The sequence below is a fragment of the Hypanus sabinus genome, chromosome 11 (genome assembly GCF_030144855.1).
Source record: "Hypanus sabinus isolate sHypSab1 chromosome 11, sHypSab1.hap1, whole genome shotgun sequence".
Lineage (NCBI taxonomy): Eukaryota > Metazoa > Chordata > Chondrichthyes > Myliobatiformes > Dasyatidae > Hypanus > Hypanus sabinus.
In genome coordinates, this window is record NC_082716.1 from 16,288,590 (window position 1) to 16,313,646 (window position 25,057).

The following is a 25,057-nucleotide window of genomic DNA, read 5'->3' on the forward strand; positions in this document are numbered from 1 at the left end:
GTGAAGCCTCTGTTAATCTTGTTACTCTGAACAGCCCTGGTGTAGAGTCTGTACCTCAGAAAGGAATTCCAGTGTTGATCCTACACTCTGGAATGTGAGCCCCTTTGTAGACCCCGAGCCCAGAACAGACTCCAGTGTTGTCCCTGTACCCCACAACAGTTAATCCCAGTGTAGTCCCTATACCTAGAACTGTCAATCGAAGTGTAGACTCAGTACATCAGACTGTGAACCCCAGTGTAGATGCTGTATTATCAGTTTACAAGGCATCCGGAAAAGTATGAAATGATTCACTTTGGAAGGTCAAATTTGAAGGCCGAATACAGGGTTAATGGCAAGATTCTTAACTATGTGGAGGAATAGAGGGATCTTGGGATTCCCATTCATAGATCCATCAAATTTGCAGTGCTAGGTTATAGGGTAGTTAAGAAGCCATATGGTGTGTTGTTCTTCATTAGTCAGGGGATTGAGTTTAAGAGTCATGAGGAAACGTTGCAGCTCTATAAACCTCCGGTTAGACCACACTTGAAATATTGTGTTCACTTTTGGTCGCCCCATTATGCAAAGGATGTAAAAGCTTTAACCAACAGATGCAGGAGAAATCAACATTCTCGAGTGCTAACTCAACCATGCTGGGTCTAAGACCGTGTGGATAGAAAAAGTGATGAAAATAAACTGCACCTGCAATAGACCCACAGTGATGAGAGACACAACCCTGGAAGAAGTGACTTCCTTTGTCTGTCTTGGAAGCATTGTGAATATACATGGTGGAACAGATGAGGATCTCAAAGCCAGGATCATCAAGGCCAGAGTAGTTTTCAACATCCTGAAGGAAGTATGGAGAACCAGAATCATATCAAGGAAAACCAAAACCAGAATCTTCGACTCAAATGTTAAACCAGTGCTCCTATAAGGATATGAAGACTGAAAAACAACAGAAAACACTACAAAAACTGTAGGCTTTCATCAACCAGTACCTGAGAAGGATCCTAAACGTCAGATGGACTGACAAAGTAACTAACCAGACACTGTGGGAAAACAGCAAACAGAGATCCATAGATACACAAATACGCAAACAGAAATGGAGGTGGATTGGCCACTCCTTGAGGAAACCAACAAACATCACCATGGAGTCATTAAAATGGAATCTCCAAGGAAACAGAAAAATGGGACATCCAAAGAACATGTGGAGGAGAGATGTCGAGGTGAAATTCAGATGATGGGGATGCCCCTGGACCACCCCTGAGAAACTGACTCCGAACAGAGGAAGATGGAGATGGGAGGTCACCCATTGGGAGAGAAGGGCCCAAGAAGAAGAAGGTGGAAGGTGACTTGATAGAGGTGTACAAAATAAGAGGCATAGATCGAGTGGACAACCAGAGACTCTTCTCAGTGCAGAAATGGCTAATACGAGAGGGGGCATAACTTTGTGATGGAAAATTTAGGGGGAAGTCAAAGACAGATTTTTATACAGAGAGTGGTAGGTACATGGTACACACTGGTGGTAGAGGCAGATATATAAGGAACATTTAAGAAACTCTTAGATAGGCACACAGATGAAAGCAGAAAGGATGCAAGGGTTATGTAGAAAGGATGGGCTAGATTGATCTTAGAGTAGGTTAAAAAGTCAGTAACCATTGTGCTGTAATGTTGTATGTATGTTCTAAGTTCCATTTAAGTGTTAACAATTATGCTGATGATCTGGCATCACACATATGCCTGAGTGGTTAGCAGGGACAGATTTCCCCCTCTGTGAAGCGATAGCAAACCGGCTGGTAAATCTGTGATCATTATTATTAAGGTGTGTGTGTGTGTGTGTAAAGAGGAGGGTGTGTGTACATACATGAATGTATATATACTTGGCCTAGGTTCCAATAGTAGAAAGATTTAAATTTGCTTCATTAAACTTATCTCAGGCACTGAGAGGAGCACAGTCTTTAAAAATGCAAATATTAAGGTGTTTCTGCTGGAAGTACCAAAGCCACGTGTCACATTTTGCTGGCCACAATAGCCCCAAACCAAACAATGGCAAGGTAGGCTGTCCAATCAATCTTCAATACAGGGCAGAAAATAACAGATACTGCCTTCTTCGATGGGAGCCGCTGCTTAACCAAACTGGGTTTGTCTCCATGCAAAATAACTGCCTCTGCACCACACAAGAGAACAAAAGCCTGACTAATTAAAGGACACAAAGGAATATGAATTTGTCTTTCCTGCGTGTGAAAATGGGTCAGAGCATGTTTGGCACTTTGCCTACATTTCTGTTTGCATTGACTTCAATGGGAAAGCAAATCAGGAAAGGTATTCAGAATCAGAAGAAGAGTCGGGTTTAATATCACCGGCATTCAGTATGTCATGAAATTTGATATTTTTTTGTGGAATCAGTGCAGAGCAATGCATAAAAAAAATCTAAATTACAGTAAGAACTATACATATGGTTCCTTAAGATTTTTATAGCTGGGGTGGTAGTGGGGAAAAGCTCCCAATACCTATTAAATGCTCCCAATTGTGTGCGCCTCAAATAGTCTCTGACAAGCAACTCCAGCTCCTGGCCTTCACGAGTGGCTTAGTTACTAAGCCCAGAGGAACCTTTTCTCCTGATCGGAGAAGGGACAAAGGCTGGTGCCTTAAAATCAGTCGCTTTGGGCAGATGGGGCTTATCAGCCATGGTTGGTAACTCATGTAGGAGAAGGAAAACTCTCCACTGCCTTGTGGCTATACTCATTCATGAGGAAGGCTTCATGAGTAAAACACGGGGGAAAAATCCGGAGCTGGCGTCTCTAAGGCAGACCTGTGTTGAGTTCAATGCTGACTGGCAACTCCTGCAACATTACTGATACTAAATTGTGTCGGTCTCTGCTATTCCTTTGGGCTCATCAGATAGATGGATAGGGGAGCTTGCTACATGGGCAATAGCTTGCTCTTCATATTGTACTGTCCTGGCTTGCATATCTAGATGGCTAGGACGCAACATCCATAGTTGACTCTGACTGACGAGGCCTGAATATTATATATAAACAGTACTGTGCAAAAGTCTTAGGCATATATAAATAGCTATGGTGCCTAAGACTTTTCAACAGTACTGTAGTAATTTTATGTATTGCACTGTACTGCTGCCTCCAAAAAAAAACAAATTTCATAACATATGTGAGTGATGATAAACCCGATTCTGATATGGGTCTCCATTGTAGCCTGGGAGTGGGAAATGGGCAGGGAGAGGGGAATCATGGTTTGGAAAAGGGGAAGGGGGAGGGAGAGGGAAGCACCAAAGAGACATTCTGTAATGATCAATAAACCAATTGTTTGGAATCAGATGACGTTGCCTGGAGTGTCAGGGCTGGGTGTATCTGCACCCATGTCACTTCCTGCCCCTGGCTCTCCTTCCCTGCCACTTGTCACACCCCCCTTCCTGGGGCTCTCCACCTTCTCCACTCCCAGCATTCTTTGCTCCCAACAGATTTACAACTCTCTGCTCCACGTTGACAAATACAGTACTGTGCAAGTCTTAGGCATCCTAGCTTTATATTGTGCCTAAGGCTTTTGACAGTACTGTACATAAATAAGTAGTGCAAAAATAGTGAAGTAGTGTTCATGGGTTGGTTCATTGTTCACTGTCAGTTCATAAATCAGATGTTGGAGGGCAAGAAGTTTGTAACATGTTGAGTGCGAGCCTTCAGGCTCTTGTACCTCCTCCCTGGAGGTGCAATGAGTAGAAGGCATGCCGTGGGTGAAGGGGGTCCTTAATGATGGATGGCGCCTTTTGAGGTGGTCCTCAGTGCTGAGGAGGTTACTGCCCGGATGGAGCTGACTGAGTTTGCAACCCTTTGCAGCTTTTTATGACCCTGTGCGGTGGCTCCTCCATACCAGACGATCTGTTCATTTTGTGCATCTGCCCAACTTGAAACCTATGCCAAATCAGGGTGAAAAGCCCCACTTTAATTTCACTGATCTTTAGGATTAACTTATTTGAAAATTTCCCTCAGCTAGGAATATATTATAGCCACGAATAGAGTTGTCAATGTATTTAAAGAACAAAACCAAAACAAGGTGGCCGTTAATACACACATGCTACCTTAATGAGCTGAAAATTCACAAGTTGAATAAGGCATCTCTAGTTTTTCCGGTTAGTAAAATGGTGTGCAAATGTCCCCTGACATTGCAGCTATTTTAGGAATGTTAATAGCCACTGGACTAAATTATTCTCATGTTTAAAGGAGTTGTGTTACTGACATTTTGTTTTATCAAAGTATGCAATTAGACTTCAGCCTTAATATCTCCGAGGCTGTCACATTCTCTGAACTCTGTGGCATTGCTTGCCAGTCGCAATCAGAAACCGTTCTGTCCCTTCAGCTTAATGAAAAGTAAGTAGTTGGCCATAAACTTGTAGTCATCCTGTATCCAATCACATTGTCTTGAGTAATTAAAATGATTAGCTTAATTAGCTTAATTAACTAAATTTGACTACAGGACATGGCCATATGGTAAAGCAAAACAAAGATGGGAGCTAATTAAACTTAAAATAATGCAGGTTTTAATTAACTCAACCCCTAGGCATCAACATTCTCAAATTTATCCAAGCTGATAATTAAAAAGTCCTCTTGCCCAAGCAACATTTCTTCTCCGAGCTAATTAAATCTGGAAATGAATTAGCAACATGAAGCTCCAAATATTAATTCCTGCTCGAAGATGACTTCACTTCCTAATGAAATTAATTAGCTGCAGTGGACCCTCAATCAGATGCCAAACACTGTCCATGAACATAGACCTCATGTAATTGAGAGCCAGCCTACAAGCCCTGGGGCAGGAATTTACAACAGCAGTGAACAGGCTTCAGCTATGTGCTTCCCTTAATAACCAAATGAACATGTAGTTCTGCATTTGCCAACAGCACTCTCTCTCTCTTTTTCTTTCTCTCTCTCACGATTTCTCTCTTATTTAACGCTGTTGGTTTATAATGCAGCGCGTTAAACATTCTTTTGCTTAATGCTACTTGTTAGTGTTAATGATAAGGCTGGCTGGCAGTGACGGCGTTGCATGGAAGAAAGAGCAAAGTTTATACAGTGCAAGATTGGAAAATTGTTTGGTCTGTGAGTATCTCACATTATGCCGGCAAAATGACCTTTTTCTTAAGACTATATCACTATAAATCACTAAGTTTACCTGTTGCAGTTTAGCCTGATGTTTGAAAAGTCTACTCCAGATCCAATTAAACACTTTATAAACTTCTGACCTTGATGGGGCACAGGAGACATGGGCTGAAAATATTTTTTTCAGTTAGACCAGAAGACCATAAGACATAAGAGCAGTATTAGGTTATTCGAACCATCAAGACTGTTCTGTCTTCAGTCATGACTGATTTATTTTCCCTCTCAACCCCATTCTTCTGCCTTCTTCCATCGGGCGGCATGCAAGTGTAGTGATTAGCATGACGTTTTATAGTACTAGTGACCAGGGTTCAATTCCTGCTGCTGCCTGTGAGGAGTTTGTATGTTCTCCCCATTAATGCGCGTGTTTCCTCTGGGTGCTCTGGTTTCCTCCCATAGACATACGGTTAATTGGTCAATGTAAATTGTCCTGTGATTAGGGTCAGGTTAAATCTGTGGGTTGCTGGGCAGTGCAACTCAAAGGGGCAGAATGGCTTATTCCAAGCTGTATCCCAATCAATCAATTAACCTTTGACTCTTTACTAGTAAAGGACCAATCAACCTCTGCTTTAACTGTACCAAATGACGTGCCCTCCACAGCTTGACTGTGGCAACGTGTTGCAGGAACTACATTGCTTGTGGCTCTACAACAGATGGTCAAAACTATCTAATGCATCATCAGCACAGCCTACCCGCCATCAAGGACTTATATACAGAGAGATACTGGACAAAGGTCAGCAACATCATGAAGGATCTCACCTGCTCTGCCCATGGACTATCCCACTCCCGTCAGGGAGGAGGCCTTGTAGCATCCAGGGCAGGATCACCAGACTCAAAAGCAGTTACTTTCCCCAAGCAGTAAGGCTGATCAACACCATAGCCACTAACCCACTCCTCCACACCCCCAACCACCACTACTTTATCATTTCCTGTCAATCACATTATATAGACAAAGCTCCTGTACCTAGTGTAACTTTCTGGATGTACAATCTACGCATGTAACTTGTGTATTCATATTTATTATGTTTGTTTTATTATTGTGGTCTTTATTATATTGTAATTTTTGTCCTCCTTCAGATCTGGAGCAACAATTATTTTGATCTCCTTCAAAGTTGTGTACTGGAAATTAGATTAAGCAGTCTTGAATGTTGAATCTTGAAGTTTGAGTACCACAGATTCTACCCTCTGGCTAAAGAAATTCCTCCTCATCTCTAGTTAATGGGACATCCTTCAATTCTGAGGCTGTGCCCTGTGATCCTAGACTCACATACTATAGGAAACATCCTCTCCACTTCTACTCTTTCAAGATTAAATGGGGTTCAATGAGATCTCTCTTTATTCTTCTAAACTCCAGCCAATACAGGCCCAGAGACATCAAATGCTCCTCAAACATTAACTCTTCAAGTTGAGGAAATTCAGAATTAGAATCAGGTTTATTATCACTGATATATGTTATGAATAAGGGTCACGGCCCGAAACGTTGACTGTTTATTCATTTACATGGATGGTGCCTGAGCTGCTGAGCTCCTCCAGCATTTTGTGTGTGTTGCTTTGGATTTCCAGCATCTGCAGACTTTCTTGTGTTTATGTTATGACATTTGTTTTGTAGAGCAGTACAATGCAATACTTTAAAAAAAACTGTAAGCTATAATAATAAATGTATAAAATATAAACAAGTACTGCAAAAAGAGAGCAAAATAGTGAAGTAGTGTTTAGGGGTTTATGAGCCATTCAGAAATCTGATGGTGGAGGGGGAGAAGATATTTCTAAAACATTCAGCAGCTTGATCTTTTGTTGTACTTTAGTTTTTTTTTAGCCTGTTGAGGAATAGGAGAGAGATTTGCAGCACCATTTTCTCATTAGCATCAGAAATGCACATTTAAATGTCAAAGAGGAAAAATAAGGTTCTGTTGTTTAGATGTCATCTATTCATCTGCCTATCAGTGATGGTTGCTGTATTCTGCTGCATGGTCCCTAAGTGCTGTTCCAGAACCCTTTGCCTCTTCAAAAGGTAAGGACATCTTTAAAAGCCGATGCCTCTTAAAAGGAAGCATCCTTCATCGAGGACCCCCACCACCCAGGACATGCCCTCTTTTCATTGTTACCATCAGTGAGGTGGCACAGGAGCCTGAAGCTTTTAGGAACAGCTTCTTCCCCTCTACCATCTGACCAGACAATGAAACACCCATCAACATTACCTCACTATTTTTGCTCCCTATTTGCACTGCTTCTGTAATTTAATTAAAAAAAAAATTCTTATTGTAATTTATAGTTTTTATATATTACACTGTACTGCTACCTCAAAAAACAAATTTCACAACATGTCTGATTCTCTCTCTCTCTCTTTAAAAACCTGTGTTATTGTACAAACATTTGGCTACCCATCCTGAAAAACTTGTTTTGTCATCTACGGGACGAGAATGCAGTGGTGATCAGCCATCTTGAATGACTGTAGTGTTTCCAGTGAAGCTACTCCTACTGGGCTGGGAGCTTGAGTGTTTGGACCAGTTGACCAGCGATATACAGTATTTCCAAGTTGGAGGGGAACCTGCAGGTGACTGTGTTGCCGTGTGATACACCATCAATAACTCTCCGAGACGTGAGGCGAGATATCGGCTTTTATTGGCTGGAAGAAAGAACAAGCAGCAATTGACCACCACACTACATCCTGGAGACTGAGGGCAGGGCCCAGGCTCCAATCGCCTTTATACAGGGGTCTGTGGGAGGAGCCACAGGAGCAGTCAGCGGGGTTGGGTGGTGTGTGTCCAGACAGGTATATGTAGTTCACCACATTCTGCACCTGCATCCTTGTCCTGTTTAGTGAATCTGGTGTTTTGTGAGATGCTGCCAGAGTCATCTAGTCATAAATTGTGGTGCATTTTGTACTTGATATTTATAAAATCATAGAGTCACACAGCACAGAAACAGGCCATTCAGTCAATTCATTCATGCCAACCAAGCTGTCTTCTTGAGTTAGTCTCATTTCCTCATGCTTTCCCATATCCTTCTAAAGACATAGGAGCAGAATTCAACCTTTCGTCCTATCGAGTCAAATTCGTCATTCCATCATAGCTGATTTATTATCCCACTCAATCCCATTCTCCCCATAACCTTTGACGTTCTTACTAATCAAGAACCTATCAACCACTGCTTTAAATGGGGGTGGCACGGTATTATCGTGGTTAGCGCAATGTTTTATGGTACCAGTGACCCCCGTGACCATGTGGGTGTCCTCTGGGTGCTCTGGTTCCTTCCCACAGTCCAAACACTGGTTGGTAGGTTAATGTGGTCATTGTAAATTGTCTCATGATTAGGCTGGGGGGCTCAAAGTGCCAGAAGGGCCTATTCCATGCTTTATCTCAAAATATTTAAAAAACCCAAAGACTTGGCCTCCACAGCCATGCAAGTGTCTATCCATCATTTAAACAGCTATTTTATCTACATCTACCACTTCCTCTGGCAGTTCTTTCCATACATCCAGCACCCTCTGTGTGATAAAGTTGCCCCGCAATCTGAGTCAGACCACTTAAAAAGCACCTTAACAACTACAGAGTTTTGGGGCATATGCAGTTTACGTGCTTAACTACACCTTTTCCAATTGGCATACATCATCTGAGACCAATCTCCACCCAAGCCCGTGGCCAAGCCTCTCCTCCTGTCTGTGGATGACAGTGGGGGTTCAGAGGTGTTGGGGAAAGGTTGAAAGTCAGAGTGAGTGTGTGTTTATTAAAAAACAGCCAGTATTTCAGACGCTCAAGCTGGAAGGCAAGTTAATTGTGTTTCTTTACATCTATTTTGCACTGGACATATGATCCTCTGTGCAACTCACTCAGTATTTTCTTCTCCTTTGAGTGGATTCTCATGACATCCGTGTAAGTCACCTTAAAAGCTGAGAACCCTCCCCTTGTGCATGTTCTTAACCCTGCTGTGCCCAATGGGCATGAATGATGGTTAAATGAGTTGAAACCTGAAATTTACATACTTAAAGTATATTGCATGGGTTTTTGCTATTTCCCTTAGGCTCCAATTGTTTATGCTGATTTTGGCTCATTTTAAGTTCAGGCACATTCTAATGAAAATGGGAGGAGATGGGGAATACATTGACATTAATGAAATACTGAGAGCACTGGGTGCAAACTCAGGTGTATCTTGTACTCAAGACAAAAAAAGAGCTTCAAGCTCAGCTAACATTTAACCCCGAGATTGCCTCACCTCTGTGCAAAGTGAACATGCAATCTACCGAAGGGCTCAGCATTGTACCAGTAATCGTATGTACTTTCTGCCTGTTACGCAGCTGGCATTTAGGGCCGCAATTACGGTCCTCCATCTCTGTCTGTCCTTGGCCACTCACAGGTAGAAGGATTCTTCATTACTGTTTCCGTAACAAGTCAGTATTGTTAGTCCTGAGCTAAACCACACCCCCCCCCGCCCCCGCCCCCACCAACCTGGAGACAACTCTTAGTCTGTCCTCTACCCTTTGACTTGTTTGGAATGGGTGACCCTACTGAGAGCCAAAGCATAAAACCCTGACTCCAGCCAGCATAGCTCTCCCGGTTACTGAGGCACACAAGTCTTCAAACCATGGCAAGGTAGTGGTCCTCTTGGAGAATTTGAGAACTTGAGAATAACACCCTGCGTTAGACTTCCATCTTTATAAGGTCATGGGATATTGGCAAGGCCAGCTTCACTGCCCATCTGTTATTGTGTTTGAACTGAGTGTTTCACTAACTAATTAAAGATTAATCCCATAGAGATAAGTTTAGTGACAGATATAGGCTGGATTGTGTTGGAGTGAACATGGGTTTTCATAACTCATTAATTGAATGAAGATTCCTAAAGAAGGGTCTTGGACCAAAATCTCAACTGTTTATTCCTCTCCATAGATGCTGCCTGACCTGCTCAGTTCCTCCAGCACTTTGTGTGTGTGTGTGTGTGTGTGTGTGTGTGTGTTGCTTTGGATTTACAGCATCCACGGAATCTGTAGTGTTTATATCTCATTAATTTAATGGTCAGCATTACAGGGCTAGCATTTTATTTAATCACTCTAAAGTTAAATTCCTAGTCCCCATCATGAGATTTGAACTCAGTTAGATTTAGATTTACATTTATTTATCACATTTACATCAAGGAAAGGTGCAGGCTGACCATTCCTCACTGCACATACATGGTGAGAGTTTGTAGCACCAAGTTTCTGGGAGTGCACATAATCTGTTCCCACAACACCACCTCTTTGGTCAAAAAAGCACAGCAGCGTCTCCACTTCGTGATGAGATCGAGCTGAGTGAGGCTCCCCCCAGTCATTTTAACCATTTTTTACACTAGCAGCATTGGGAGTGTCCTGAGCAGCTGCATTACTGTTTAATACAGGAATTGCTATGCATTTGATCGCAAATTGCTAGAAAGAATTGTTGAGAGGACATTTGGGATCTCTCTCCCACCTGTTAGAGATTTTTACCAGAACCACTGCATAAGCAGGGCCCTTAGCATTGTCGATGAATCCTCCCACCCTCCGATCAATCCAACCATCTCTTTGACCCCCTATCGTCAGGCAGGAGGTACCATAGCATTAGGACAAGAACTGTCGGCATGGGAAACCATTTCTTCTCCCAGGACATAGGACTACTGAACTCCCCACCACCACCCAGGTCTCATTACATATGAAGCACCAGTAGCATTATACTGTTTACTTTTTAACTTGTGGCTTATATGCACATTATTATGATTATTTAATTTATATGCATTTAGCTCATGTGTTATGTATGTGGGTCATATGTACTGTGTTGTGCACCTTGGTCTGGAGGAACACTGTTTCGTTCGATGGTATACATGAATACAGTTGAATGACAATAAACATGAACTTGAAAACCTACTTGAAATGCATTGTTTGCTTTAACAACCAACACACCCAAGAATGTTTTGGGGCAGTCTGAGAGTATCGTCACACATTCTGGTGCCAACATTGCATGTCCATAATGTTCAGCAGAACAACACAAGCAACAACAGCAACATGGAATAGGACAAAACAACAGCAAAACAAGCCCCTTTCTCCATCCTCATACACATCCATTCAAACTCACAGGTAGTCCTCCAAGGCCAGGACGGCTCACCCCTGGGCCCCCAGTGCTTGTCTCTGGACTTTCAGAGTGGCAGACATCATGTCTCCAACCTTCAGTCCCTGGCATGGACTTGCAGACTTGTTTATTGGTCCTCTGCTTCTGGGCTCACCTCCTCCAGTTTTCGGCCTTTGGGCCTTTTACTTCTGGGTATTGACCTCAGGACTTGCCAGTCATGGGTTTGGCACTCGGGCCTCGACTTGTGACTAGCATGGACCTCTGATCCCAGTGGCCTGGGGCACCACCGGCCCTCAAGGCTCATGCCTGTCTGTATCGATGACTCGAGATTCACCAACCTGGGATCCACCAGTTTTCTCAGAGCCTGCTTACCTGACCTTTGACCACAAAGCATTCTGACCTGGAGTCAGAACACAGTGATTCCTGCATCTGCCTATTCATTCCCCCCATCCCTGTCCTTAAAACCTCAGCTGGCCCCTAATTTCCCACAGGACACCGAAAAACCCTTCATATAAATCTAAAGCAGGGGTTCCCAACCTTTTTTATGCCATGGACCAATGCCATTAAGCAAGGAGTCCATGAACTCCAGATTAGATTCTAAAAACAGCAACAAATTCTGAGCCACAACAATGATGAGTATCACAGCTCAGTGCCATCTTGAACCAAAGTTATTTGATGTCTCCACATACAAGCCTCATAACATAACCCCTATGTGAACTGATATTATACAGGCTATCACGATCCTAAAGAGGGCTTGTGCTATAAGAAGCAGTTGGATCAACTTAGGTTGTTTTCTCTGGAGCGGTGGAGGGTGAGGGGAGACCCATTAATAGTTTATCGATGCTTCTCATGTCCCTACAGAGTAGACAGGCAGTCTCTCTTCCCCATGAACGAAATGTCTAATACCAGAAGGATTGCACGGAGTGTGGTGGGTTTCCGGAATACACTGCCTGAGGTGGTGTGGAGGTAAATATAAGATTGTAAGACCTTAAGACATAGGAGCAGAATGAGGTCATTTGACCTGTCGAGTCTTCACCATTCCATCATGGCTGATTTATTATCCTTCTCAACCCCATTCTTCTTCCTTCCCCTCATTACCCTTGGCACTCTAAACAAGAACCTAGCAACCTCTGTTTTAAATATACCCAATGACTTGGACTCCACAGCCACATGTAGCAATGAATTCCACAGATTCACCATCCACTGTCCAAAGAAATTCCTCCTCATTTTGTTGTAAAGGGATGTCCTTCTATTCTGAGACTCTATCCTCTGGTCCTAGACTCCCTCACTATAGGAAATAATTCTCTCCACTTCAACTCTACCTAGGCCTTTCAATATTCGATAGGTTTCAGAGAGATCCTCCCTCATTCTTCTAAACTCCAGCGAGTACAGACCCAGAGCTATCAAACGCTATTCATATGTTAGCTTTTTCATTCTAGGGATCATCCTTGTAAATTTCCTCTGGACCCTTTCCAATGCCGCATATCCTTTCTTAGATAAGAGGCCGGAAACTGCTCACGATGAGCCAAACTTTCCCCCGTCACCTTAATTTCATTCCTTTAGTGTTTAAGAGAAAAATTCTGACTGTCTAAAGCTTCCTGTAGCTGTCTGTAAAGGTTCCTCAAGCACTTGGTTAAATTAACAGGCCCATCTAAAATCCTTAGTGGACTGCCTTTATTTTGAGGAAAGACACAAATTTACCAATATTCTCATTAAGAATCTTGCAATCATTTGATGCAAAGTCCTTATCATGTGCAAGTATTAAACCAGCAATAAAGGTTAACTGAAGTGTACACCAATTACTGAGATATATGGGATGGTGAAATATATCCTTCTACTGTCGTGAGAGTCATTAGGAAGGCACTCGTGGCTTCTCTTCCTGCAGTCTAACCCCGATTAGCTCAAGTCACTACTTTAGCAAGCTTCCCTCGCTGCTCCTCTCTGCTTTTCCAGTGGCATTCAGTGCAAGCATTTGGAGGCCCCTGCGCAGGAAATGAAATAATCCAAGCACTCGTACAGACATGTAAATGCCCATCTGGCAGGCAGGGCTATCTTGCTGCAAACGCACGACCTCTTACTTTCGACGTGGGAAGAGAGAGAAAAATTAAACCAGCACAAAATAGGTTCTTCTTTTTAACCCTTTATGTAGTGTGAGCATAGATTTGGCAGGAAGGAACAGTCCTTGTCACTGAAAAAGTGCTTTCCTCTTGCTATTTAAAAGTTTAAAAAGTAACAAACATATCTTTTAACAAAAAAGTGCATTCATAAGAATCAGTCAAAGCCACAGGGCCTAGGCACAGTTTATAGGCTACGAGAGTGCAAACATGCTAATATACCCTTCAGAAGTGAAGAAACAGTTAACTGAGAGACTTACTGTCAAACCTGGCCAAGCCTATAAGTGCAGGACAACTTAACTTGAGTTTAGCAGTGCCTGCTTTCTTGTGTTATTGCAATTTTTCCCTTCAGCGTTTCCTCTGGCCTTTTCAATGATAATTACGCTGCACATACAGGTGAGCAGGTTTGGGCAGGTTTACCAATTTCTCTTAAGTGGCTGCCCAAAAAGTCTTGTGCAGCTGTGAATTTCTTGTCCTCCAATACGATTTTTATTCCTTCCCCCAGTGATAGTTGTTTCCTGTCGAAAGTACCGCAGCTGGTGAACTGTACAGATTCAAGCCTCGTCTATCCAGTCCATCCCCTGTACAGTTACTACATTCCCCCCATCCTACAGTGCCCCTGTCTCCACAACATAGAGAGAGCAGCTCGTTCTCTCCCCAAATTCAAAAGTGAATGGAGTCACCAAGAGTCTGTCTGTTTCCTTCTGAGGCAGGTGACATTGGCCAAGTATCCTCGGCTCCTAGCCTTGCCCCGGATACTTGGCTCAAACGTACAAGCCCAAGTCGAGGGTCTTGTCATTCTCCACTCTGCTAGATGCCGCTACTGGTGGATTCTGACCAGGTAGTGACAAAAGGTTCGGGCCTCTGTCCCCTTCCTCCAGACTCCTCCCCATGACGGAGAACGAGGATATCTTGGCTCTGCTGTACCTGCTGGAGCAGCAATGGAGGAGAAGCCTGAAATAAAGCACAAACACACACATGTCTTCACTTAATGAGACCATTGCAAACAGTCATTTATGTATGGCACAAAGATGATAAAACATGTGTTTTCTACCAAATTACAACCACTATAAAAATTAACTAACCTGCAGTTATCATATTTTACTAAGTGTTGGCTATTGAGTGAATTCTGCTGCTGTAATGCCCTTTACTGTAGCTGCGGGATATGCGGTAAAGCGCTCATTAACTGTTAGTGGACAGATTGTGAATCAGCTCTCTCAATCTCACTTCCTCGCTGCACGGTCTTATACTTGTTGCAGAATCAAAATCAGGATTTGAGTCAGGTTCGTTATCGCTGACATGAACTCAGTGGCCACTGTATCTAATAAAGTGGCCACTGAGTATAGGCCCATGGTCTTCTGCTGCTGTAGCACATCCACTACAAGGTTTGATGTGTTGTGCATTCAGAGATGCTCTTCTGCGCACCACCGTTGTAACACATGGTTACTTGCGTTACTGTCAATTTGAAGCAGTCTGGCTATTCTCTTCTGACCTCTCTCGTCAGCAAGGCATTTTTGCCCACAGTACTGCCGCTTTTGATTTTTGCACCATTCCCTGTAAACTCTAGAGACTGTTGAATATGAATTTCAGTATTTTCCGAGATACTCAAACACCCAGTCTTGCACCAACAATCATTCCGCAGTCAAAGTCACTTTGTTCACATTTCTTTCCCATTCCGATGTTTTGGCTGAACAACTAAACCTCGTCACCATGTCCGCATGTTTTTATCCACTAACTTGCAACCTCATGATTGGTTGATTAGATAGTTTAATTAACAAGCAGTCATACAGGAGAACCTAATAAGGTGTCCACTGATGACATGTCATGAAATTTGTTGATTTTTCTGAGCAAAGAAGGATGAGAGGCGACTTGATAGAGGTGTACAAGAGGATAAGAGGCATAGATTGAATGGATAGCCATAGGTTTTTTCCCCATGGAGGGAATGTCTAATATGAGGGGGGCCCTTTCCTGCCCTAAATGCCAGCAGTGTTACAGGCAGTAACTAACTCACTTGACCCTTTGATATTGGAGTGGGACTTGATATTACTGTACTTCTAAAGTTAAGATGAACGTACCACTATATGATGTAAGCTCACTCAAGGAGTGGATTGATAAGCAGAGAAGTTAAAAATTGAAATAAATGGAAATTAAAACATCTTTAAGTAAGATAGAGACGGTTTGAATAAATGTTGAAAAAATATGTAAGCCTATGGGTGTTTATGAGATACCAAAAATTGTACTAACAATTAAGTCTTTATGTTACAATTGAAATGTTGAACAATCTATCTTCCAAGGAACAGATATCATTCCACACAGTGATCAACTTAGAAGAAAAAGATTGAATGAAACAAACTGCCAATCTTGAGACTGGTAGTGGTGTTTCTAAACAAAACTTTGATAAACTGAAAATAAATTTTCATTCGGATTTGGAGCATGTCCTTCCCCATCACCCTGATGGAACATCACTCAGTCAGTATACTAGGCCTCAGCATCCTGCCTGTAGATTAGCATAAGATTCAAGACTCAAGATTGTTTAAGGTAATTTCCTGTACAAAAGAGTAAAGGAGAACAAAATAATTGTTACTTCAGATTCAATACAGCGCAAAAAAAACACAAGGTAAAGAACACAATAATAAAAAACAAAATAAATACACAGTAAATACATAAGATAGCTAACATATAAACATAGACTGATTGTATGCCTATAAAATGATGCTAGGTACATGAGTGTCCACACACAAAGTGACTGACAGGAAATGATTGTGTAGTGGTTGTTGTGCTTGTGGGGGGTGGGTTAGTTGGTGGAGGTGTTGATCAGTCTCACTGGTTAGGCAAGTGACTGTTTTTGAGTCTGGATGTCCAAGCGTGGATGCTAATTAGCCTCCTCCCTGATGGGAGTGGGATAAACAGTCCATGAGCAGAGTAAGTAGGGTCCTTCATGGCCTTACTGGCCCTTTCTGGCACTTTTCTGTACATATGTCCTTGTTGGTGGGTTGGCTGGTGTCGGTGATGTTGTCGAGCCTTCCTGTCCACTATAGTGCAGTTTCTGTGCCAAGCAGAGATGCTCTCCATTGTGCATCTGTAGAATGACATGAGTATAGATGTGCGTTGTCCAGTTCTTTTCACCCTCCTTAGACAGTAGTGGCATTAGTGAGCTTTCCTAATTGTGTAGGATGTGCTCTGGGACCATGAGGAGTTGTGTGAGATGTGCACTACCAAGAGTATGAAACCACTCACAGTTTCCACTGCTGTGCTGCTGATATAAAGAGGGGTGTGAATGGTGTGAGTTGTCCTGAAGTTGTACAGTGAATGGCTACAGTCGTGAACTCCCAGAGAGAAAAGTCTTCCAAAGGTCAGCAACTCCCAAGGATGGAGGAAGAAGAACTTCAGAAGTAGGAGAAAGTTTTTGGTGAAGCTAACTACACAGAAGGAAGACATTCACCCTGGCCTGACCTGGTATCCAAAAGGGAGCTTAGGCTGATCCTACTCCTCAGCTCTTGGTCCAGAGCCCTTGAGGTTATGGTTTTTGATTGCTCACCCTGGTATTTTTGAAATGCCTCCACTTCAATAATCTATCCCTTGAATCATTCCTGATCAGTATTATTTACATAGTGTAGTCATAGGCAGAACAAACCCATCGACCCACTGAGCTCATGCTGACTACCAGACAAGCATTTACAGTAATCGTACAATAATTCTATAGTTTTCTATTCTTCCCACATTCTCTCAAGAACCCCCAGATTCTGTTACTCACTCACACACTAGGGACATCTTGCAGTGGTCTTTTAACCTACTCACCTATGACAATGAACTAATTTTATCTAGTCTAATTTAATCTATCCAGTACACCTTAGGATGTGGGAAGAAACTGGAGCACCCAGAGGAAACCCACACAGTCGCAGAGAGAACGCGCAAACTCTACACTGACAGCACCCACTGATCCCCGGTCTCTGGCACTATGAGGTGGTGGCTCTACTTGTTGCACTCTTGTGCTATTAATGTTCTCTTATAGAAACATAGAAAACTTACGGTACAATACGGGCCCTTCAGTGTACAATGCTATGCCGAACATGTTCTTACTTAGAAACTACCTATCTCCCCTCTAACCCTTCCACCAATTCTATTTGGACTACTATTTGCAACCGCTCTACTGACAGAGGTCTGCCCTCTTAAAGAACACTTAAAAAGAGATTAACAAGATTAATTTAAGTTGCCATGTATTAGGAAATTGTTTGTCTGTTGGTGTGACATGCAACAAAAACACCAACATTCACCAATTTGATTGAATATAGAATTATATAAAAATAAGTTAGAAGTACAGATATGGAATAAAATGTGCATGAATACATAAATGCCAGCATATATTTGCAATGTAAATAGCATTATTCTGTAGACGTGTGGTGAGAATATATTGACTGGTTGCATCACAGCATGGTATGCAAACACCAATGCACTTGAACAGAGAATCCTACAAACGGTAGTGGATACAGCCCAGTCCATTACAGATAATGCCCTCCCCACCACTGAGCATATCTACATGGAGTGCTGTCACAGTAAAGCAGCGTGCTTCATCAAGGACCCCCACCACCCAGGACATGCTATCTTTTCACTGCTGCCATCAGGGAGAAAGTACAGGATCCTCAGGACCAACACCAACAGGTTCAGGAACAGTAATTACCCCTCAACAATTAGGCTCTTGAACCAGAGCGGATAACTTCACTCTACTTGCACCATCATTGAACTGTTCCCGCAACCTATGGACTCACTTTCAAGGACTCTTCATCTCATGTCTTCAATATTTATTGCTTATTTGTTTATTATGATTATTTCTTTTTTTTCTTTTGTACTTGCACATTGTATTTGTATTTTGTAATAATTTGTTGTCTTTTCCACATTAGTTGTTTGTCTGTCCTGTATGTCTGTGATTCATACTATTATGACTCATGGATTTACTGAGCATGCCTGCAAGAGTATGGATCTCAGGGTTGTATATAGTGACAAATATGTACTTCGATAATCAGTTTATATTGAACTTTGAAAAGTGGCTGTTTTAAAAGTGTTTACAGTAAAGTGCAGTCTGAGATAATAGATAGAGGGGGGTGGGGGCAAACTAGAATGGTCGATCAAGTTAACTACCTGGGAGGGGAGGAAATTTTAAGATGGGGTGGATTTTTGTTTTAATGGCTCTATACACTAATTTCCAGAAGGGACCTTTCGGAAAAGTTATTTAATGGCTGGGTAGTGTCCAAAATATTTTTTTTTCCCTGCCCACTTCCTTGTCCTGGATTTCCTTGACTGGGAGGGAAGGTGGCCCTGTTTTTGCACCCTCCAAGCCATTCAGCTGTACAGGGAATAAATATTCAGGAAAATGACCAAAGGTGCCCGTTCTCTGCACTTTCCAACATTCTGATCAAAGGCACTTTGTGAGGACTATCACATAATGACAACATAACTGCACTATGATTAGAATAAAGAGCATTGTGTTCTGGGATCATTATCTCCCAATTTCCGACTAAAGCAGATTATGCAGTTGCTTTTCTAAGCACATCCAGTCCTGAATTACAATTTTTTTCATTGAGAGAGTGGATGGGGCAAAAAATGCTAAAATACTGGGGCATAATTTTAAGGTGATTGGAGGAAAGTATAGGGGGCATATCAGAGGTAGGTTTTTTTTTTACGCAGAGTGTGGATGTGTCCAGTGTCCTGTCAGGGATGGTGTTAGAGGTAGATTCATTTGAGGCATTGAAGACACTAATAGATAGACAAACAGATGATAGGGCTATGTAGGAGGGTGGGTTAGATTACTCTTAGAGTAGGTTAGGGTGATGGGACTAGGCTGATTAATGGTTTGGCATGGATTAGATGGGCCAAAGGGCCTGTCTCTGTGCTGTAGTGCTCAATGACTTTACGACTATGACAAGCCACTGGGACCAAAAGGTCGGTGTGTTCCAACATAGAACCAGCACAGAAACAGGCCCTTCAGCCCACATTGTTGTGCTGCACTACTCAAGCTATTGACACCGAATTAAACAAATCCCTTCTGCTTACACATGGTCTGTATCCCTCCCCATCCATGTTCCTATCAAAGTGCATCTTAAACATTGCTATCATATCTGTCTCTACCATCACCCAGAGCAGGAGTTCCAGGCTCCCACCATTCCATGTGTAAAACAAACTCTCCACACACAATTCTTTTGAACCTTCCTTCCCTCACCTTAAATATATGGCGTCCAGTATTAGACATTCTGATTGTGGGGGAATCAAAGATAATGGCTCTCTGCCTTTTCATAATTAACTAAATATCTATTAGGTCTCCCCTCAGCCTTCATAATGCTGGGATTCAGGGAGATCTGGAGATCAAACTCTCTGATTGGTTGTGGGATCAGGGGATTGAGTTCTGTGATCAGAAGTTGCAGGGTGGTGGTGGTTAGGGTGTGGTGCTTAAAAGGTTGAAAAGGACATTTGCTAAGGGTCTCAATTTGAAACTCTAAAGGGAAGATTAAGTTGTCCCAGGGTGTGAATCACGTTGTCCGCAAATCTCCCAGAGAAACGTTGGATGGGGAATGATGCCACATCAATGCATCCTGACACGGGGGGGGGGGGGGTAGTTGCATCATTGAAGACGATGTTTATTAAATTTATTTACTGAGATACAGCATGAAATAGGTCTTTCTGGCCTTTTGCACAATCCCCTGATTTAATCCTATCCTAATTATGGGACAATTTACAACAACCAATTTACCTTCCAAACAACATATCTTTAGACTGCAGGAGGAAACGGGGCACCCAGAGGAAACCCATGCATTCACAGGGAAAACGTACAAACTCCTTACAGGCAGCAGAGGGAACTGAACCCGGGTCGCTGGTACTGTAAAGCATTGTGCTATCCACTCTGCCACCGTGCCACCCCATGTTGTGCTAAGTGGACCAAGTTAGCATCAGAAACACAAGAGTTTTAATTGCTCGTTCATGGAACGTGGGCATTACTGGCAGTGTTGGTATTTATGTCCAACTCTAACTACCCTGAGTCTGGGAGGTAAACTTTGCAGAAACAGGCCCTTCAGCTGATTCAGTCCGTGCCGACCATCTAGCATCCATTTACACTGAAATTAAGACACTCTGCTGACACTAGAGTAACATCAGGCTGGACTGGATAAAAGGTCACATTGTCATAGAATCAGAGAGAGTCTAGAATGCAGAAAGAGGTGATTCGGCCTGTCATGTCCACACAAATTGCTCTTCCAGCTCCCAGCACCTGACATATAACCCTGCAGGTTATAGTTTAAAGTTCAAAAATTAAATACGAATTTGTTGTCAAATTACATACATGTCACCATATACTACCTTGAGATTCATTTTCTTGTGGGCATTTACAGTAGAACAAAGAAATACAACAGAATTAATGAAGCACAAAGACTGACATGCAATTCAATGTGCAAAAGAAAAACTGTACAAATGCAGAAGAAACAAAGAAAAATAACAAGTAAATAAATATTGAGAACATGAGTTGTAGAGTCCTTAAAAGGATCAATCCATCCACTTTGAAATGAGATATGGATCTTTGCCTCTACCATCCTTTCAGGCTGTGAAATCCAGGCCCCACCCTACCAGCACCTCTGATTCAGCTCCTTTACGGACAGTGGATGTTAAGAAATCTTGTAGAGTAATAGAAATTGAAACTAGCTTGAAACTTCAGATTTATTAAGTTGTTTGTATTGCTGACTGCTGTGGTGGGATTTGAACTCCCAAACATAGATTATGAAGTTCAGGCCCCTGTATACTGGGTTCAGCAATTTAAATAATCTGTTGCTGATTGCTGATGCAGGGTGTCCTCTCCCCACCCTCTTCACAATGATGGCTCTGTAAGGAACTGGACACATTCACATTGGCTGCAATCATCAAATCAGTCCTGGCATATCTCACAATTATACCATTCTCTGAGTCTGGTTGCTGCTGTCTATCATAAAGAGCTCATGTGCTTTCTTTGGTGACTCTTTCCAAATGCATCTCCATATGTTCAGTCCAAATGTCATTCAGCAAAGCATAGTGGGAAATAAATTTGTGAAGAGCATCTGTTGTTGCGGAGGTTAATTGTGATTGCAAGTCATAAATACAAAATGACATTGCCCACTTCCACCTTTCTGTTTAGTCCAGGGATCTCTATGGCTCTGATCAGGGCCCTGTTCCTTACGGGGCAGAGGATACCCTGCATTAGGAATCAACAATAGATTACTGACAAAGAATACCTAAAGTGAATCGCAAGCCCAGATTTACACACCAATGTCACACATTTTTACAGCAGCCTTAACATGGCAAAGTGTGCCTGGGTCAAAAGTCATCTTCAAGTCTACACTCAGTGATCACTTCATTAGGCTCCTCCCATACCTAATAAAGTGGCCAGTGGGTGTATGCTCTTGGTCTTCTGCAGCTGTAGCCCATCCACTTCAAGGTTTGGCAAGTTGTGCATTCAGGGATGTTTTCTGCACACCACTGTTGTAACGTATATTTATTTGAGTGATTAGATATTTGCATTAGCGAGCAGGTATACAGGTTTACAGAGAAAAAGAGGCCACTGCATGTAGACGAGTGAGGGAACACAAATGGCCATTCACCCCATCAAGTCTACATGAGATCCAAGAGCAATCACATGAATCCCATTCCCTGTAACTTACTCTCACTTGAATGCCCATTATTTTCCCTCTAATTCCCCTGCTACCCAGCTAGGGCTAATTAATCTACTAATCCACATGTCCCTGGGGGAATCTGGAGGCTCCAGCTGAAGGTAAGTGATCACTGGAGCTGTGAGGCATGGCACAAAATGCTTTCAGGGTCATAGAATCACATACCACAGAAAAAGGCCATTTGATCCAACTCGTCCATGCTGGTCAAGTCAGCCTTTTGTTCTAAATTTATCCATGCTGGCCAACACCCGTTTGTTTGTGTTCAGCCCATGTTCCTCTAAATGTTTTGCATCAACGCACCTGCCCAAGTTATTGTAGATTGTTTCAATGTCATTGTTCTTTGTTAATATAGTATCAGATTCTCAGAAGGAAAGGGAATTGGAGAGGCTGAGATATTAAGGTTTGGAATTTCAAGGGGCCCCTTTAGTGGGAGAATTTCGCTGGACAAAGAGCCTTAAGCTCTTGATATCATTGGTTTTCATGTTAGTGTGAGTCTTTGTAAGTTATTGTCATATGGCATTTGGAGTATTGTGAGCAGTTTTGGGCCCCTTACCTGAGAAACAATGCACTGGCATTGGAAAGGGTCCAGAGGAGATTCATGAAGATTATGCCAGAAATGAAAGAGTTAATGCTTGAGGAGCTTTTGAGGCCTCTAAGTCTGTACCTGCTGGGTTTTAGAAGAGTGAGGACAGTCTCACTGAAACCTATTGAATAATGAAAAGCCTAGATAGAGAGGATTTTTCCAACAGTGGGAGACACTAGGACCAAGGGGCAAAGACTCAAATCGATGTTCTTTTAGAAAAGAGATGAGGAGGAATTTATTTAGCCACATGGTGGTGAATCTATGGAATTCATTACCTGATTCAGCTGTAGAGGCCATCATTGGATATAATTAAAATGGTGGTTGATAGGTTCTTGATTAGTAGGGCCATCAAAGAGAAGATAGGAGAATACGGTTGAGAAGGATAATAAATAAGCCATGATAGAATGGTGGAGCAGACTTGGTGGGATGAATGGCCTAGTTCTACTATGTCTTCTTGTCTTATAGAACTCCCTTTAATAGTTTTATACATTTCTTTTGATGTTTATTCCAAAGTGATTTGCTGACATTGGAGAAATACCGATCAGTATGAATGCCAGAGCTATCAGGCTCAAGGACAAGGACAGCTTCTACCCCACTGTAACAATTCTCATGGACTCCTGACCTCACAATCTATGTCATTATAGTCTTGCACCCCATTTTCTGCCTTTGTGGCACTTCTTAGAACATTTTATTCTGCCCTTTGTTGTTGTCATTCCCTTCTCCTACCTTGAGGTTCTGATATGATGAAATGTACTGTATGGATGGCACGGGAAACAAAGCTTTTCAATGTACTCGTTTCACTAGTGAACTAATTACCAATTCAATGACTCCTAGGCCTTCTGACCTGGGCAGTCATTTTTACAACTACTGAAACATATACTCCCAATGAGACATCGAGCTCAAACTTAGTCTGAACATTTGGCTGGATATTAAAAATCCCCAGATCTCTTTAGGCACACTTCACTCCATTCCTCTTCCCGATGCTGTGCATGAAATTGGGAATATGTCATAGGAGAGGGAATCACTGGGAACAAAGTACAAAATGCTCTTATTCAGTGGGTTGAGAAGGGCTGGGAGAGATCACTTTTGGTCAATAGCATCTGTCTGAATAAGTGCAGCTTCATCAATATTCAGGTATCTCAGCATCATCTAGGATAAATCTGCTCACGTGACGGGGTCTCTGTCTGCATCCCTTATCATTCCCGTCATTGCCAGTGCATTGGAGCTCTCGGTATGTAACACTTAAAGATTTTAAAGCTTTATTTGTCATATGTGCATCGGAACAGAGTGAAATGCTTCTTTTTTTTGTGACAATGACCAACACCTTCGAAGGGTTGCGCTGGGGACAGTCTGCAAGTGTTGCCGTGCTTCTGGTGTCAACATAACATACTCACAACACACTAACACTAACCGTATGTCTTTGGAATGTAGCAGGGGGAACTATCTTTTCAGATACGTCAGGAATCAAACCCTGCTGGTGCTGTGAAATGACTGTGCTAACTGCTACACCATTATACTTTTTAAAACGCATTATACTTTTTTGTCTAAGCTAGCCTGATGGCAACTCACAATTCTTGACTTCTGTGATGAGTAAGAACAAGAGCAACAGGAGCATGGAACACAACCGTCAACCAATTCCTCTCCAAGGCAGTCCGATTTGCATATGCATTGTTGCTCCTTCACTGTCGCTTGTGGTCATTTGGTTCCAGGAATGGTTATGCTGTTATTGATGTTGTAATAGCCCAGGCTGGTAATGGGGATAAGCTCCCACTACCTATTAAATGCTCCCGATGGCGTGGACCTCAAATAGACTCTGACAGATAAGTCCAGCTCCTGGCCTTCACGTGTGGCTTAGCTACTAAGCTTGGCAGAACCGTTTCTACAGACAGGAGAAGGGGCAAAGGCGAATTACAGGTGCCTTAAAATCAGTCTCCGAGCAGATGGGGCTCATCAGCCGTGGCTGGCAGCTCATCTAGGGGAAGGAAAGCCTGATGCTGGAGCAGAAGAAGCTGTTCCCAGATGATGGAGAGTGTGTCTTCAGGCTCCTGTACTTCCTCCCTGATGGTAGCAATGAAAAGAGGGCATGTCCTGGATGGTGAGAGTCCTTCCCAATGGATGCCGCCTTCCTGAAGTCGTCTTCAGTGGAGGGAAAGCTAGTGCCCAGTTTGGGCCGGCTGAATTTACAACCCACTGCAAGTTTTTTCCAACTTCTTCCGATCCAGTGCATTGGAGCCTCCATATCAGACTGAGATGCAACCAGTTAGAATGCTCTCCATGATATATCTATAGAAAATTGCCAGTCTCTGGTGATATATTAAATCTCCTCAAACTCCTAATGAAATATGGCTGCTGTTGTGCCTTCTTTGTAATTGCATTGATACGTTGGACCCAGGATAAATCCTGAGGGACATTGACACCCAGGAACTTAAATCTGCTCACCCTTTCCACTGCCGATCACTGCTTTCCA

At 42.6% G+C, this 25,057-nt stretch overlaps 1 protein-coding gene across 2 annotated transcripts in view; it reads right to left on the bottom strand.

The window, feature by feature from the left end:
- Window positions 1–12,816: 12,816 nt before the first annotated feature.
- Window positions 12,817–25,057, bottom strand: part of LOC132401721 (uncharacterized) — a 308,491-nt gene continuing 296,250 nt past the window's right edge. The window contains exon 6 of one of the 2 annotated variants that reach the window (XM_059983839.1): window positions 12,817–14,280. In XM_059983839.1, coding sequence (XP_059839822.1) covers window positions 14,091–14,280 — 190 coding nt within the window. In that variant the 3' untranslated portion in view covers window positions 12,817–14,090. The remainder of the gene's footprint in view (window positions 14,281–25,057) is intronic. The other variant, XM_059983840.1, reaches the window with a different exon arrangement.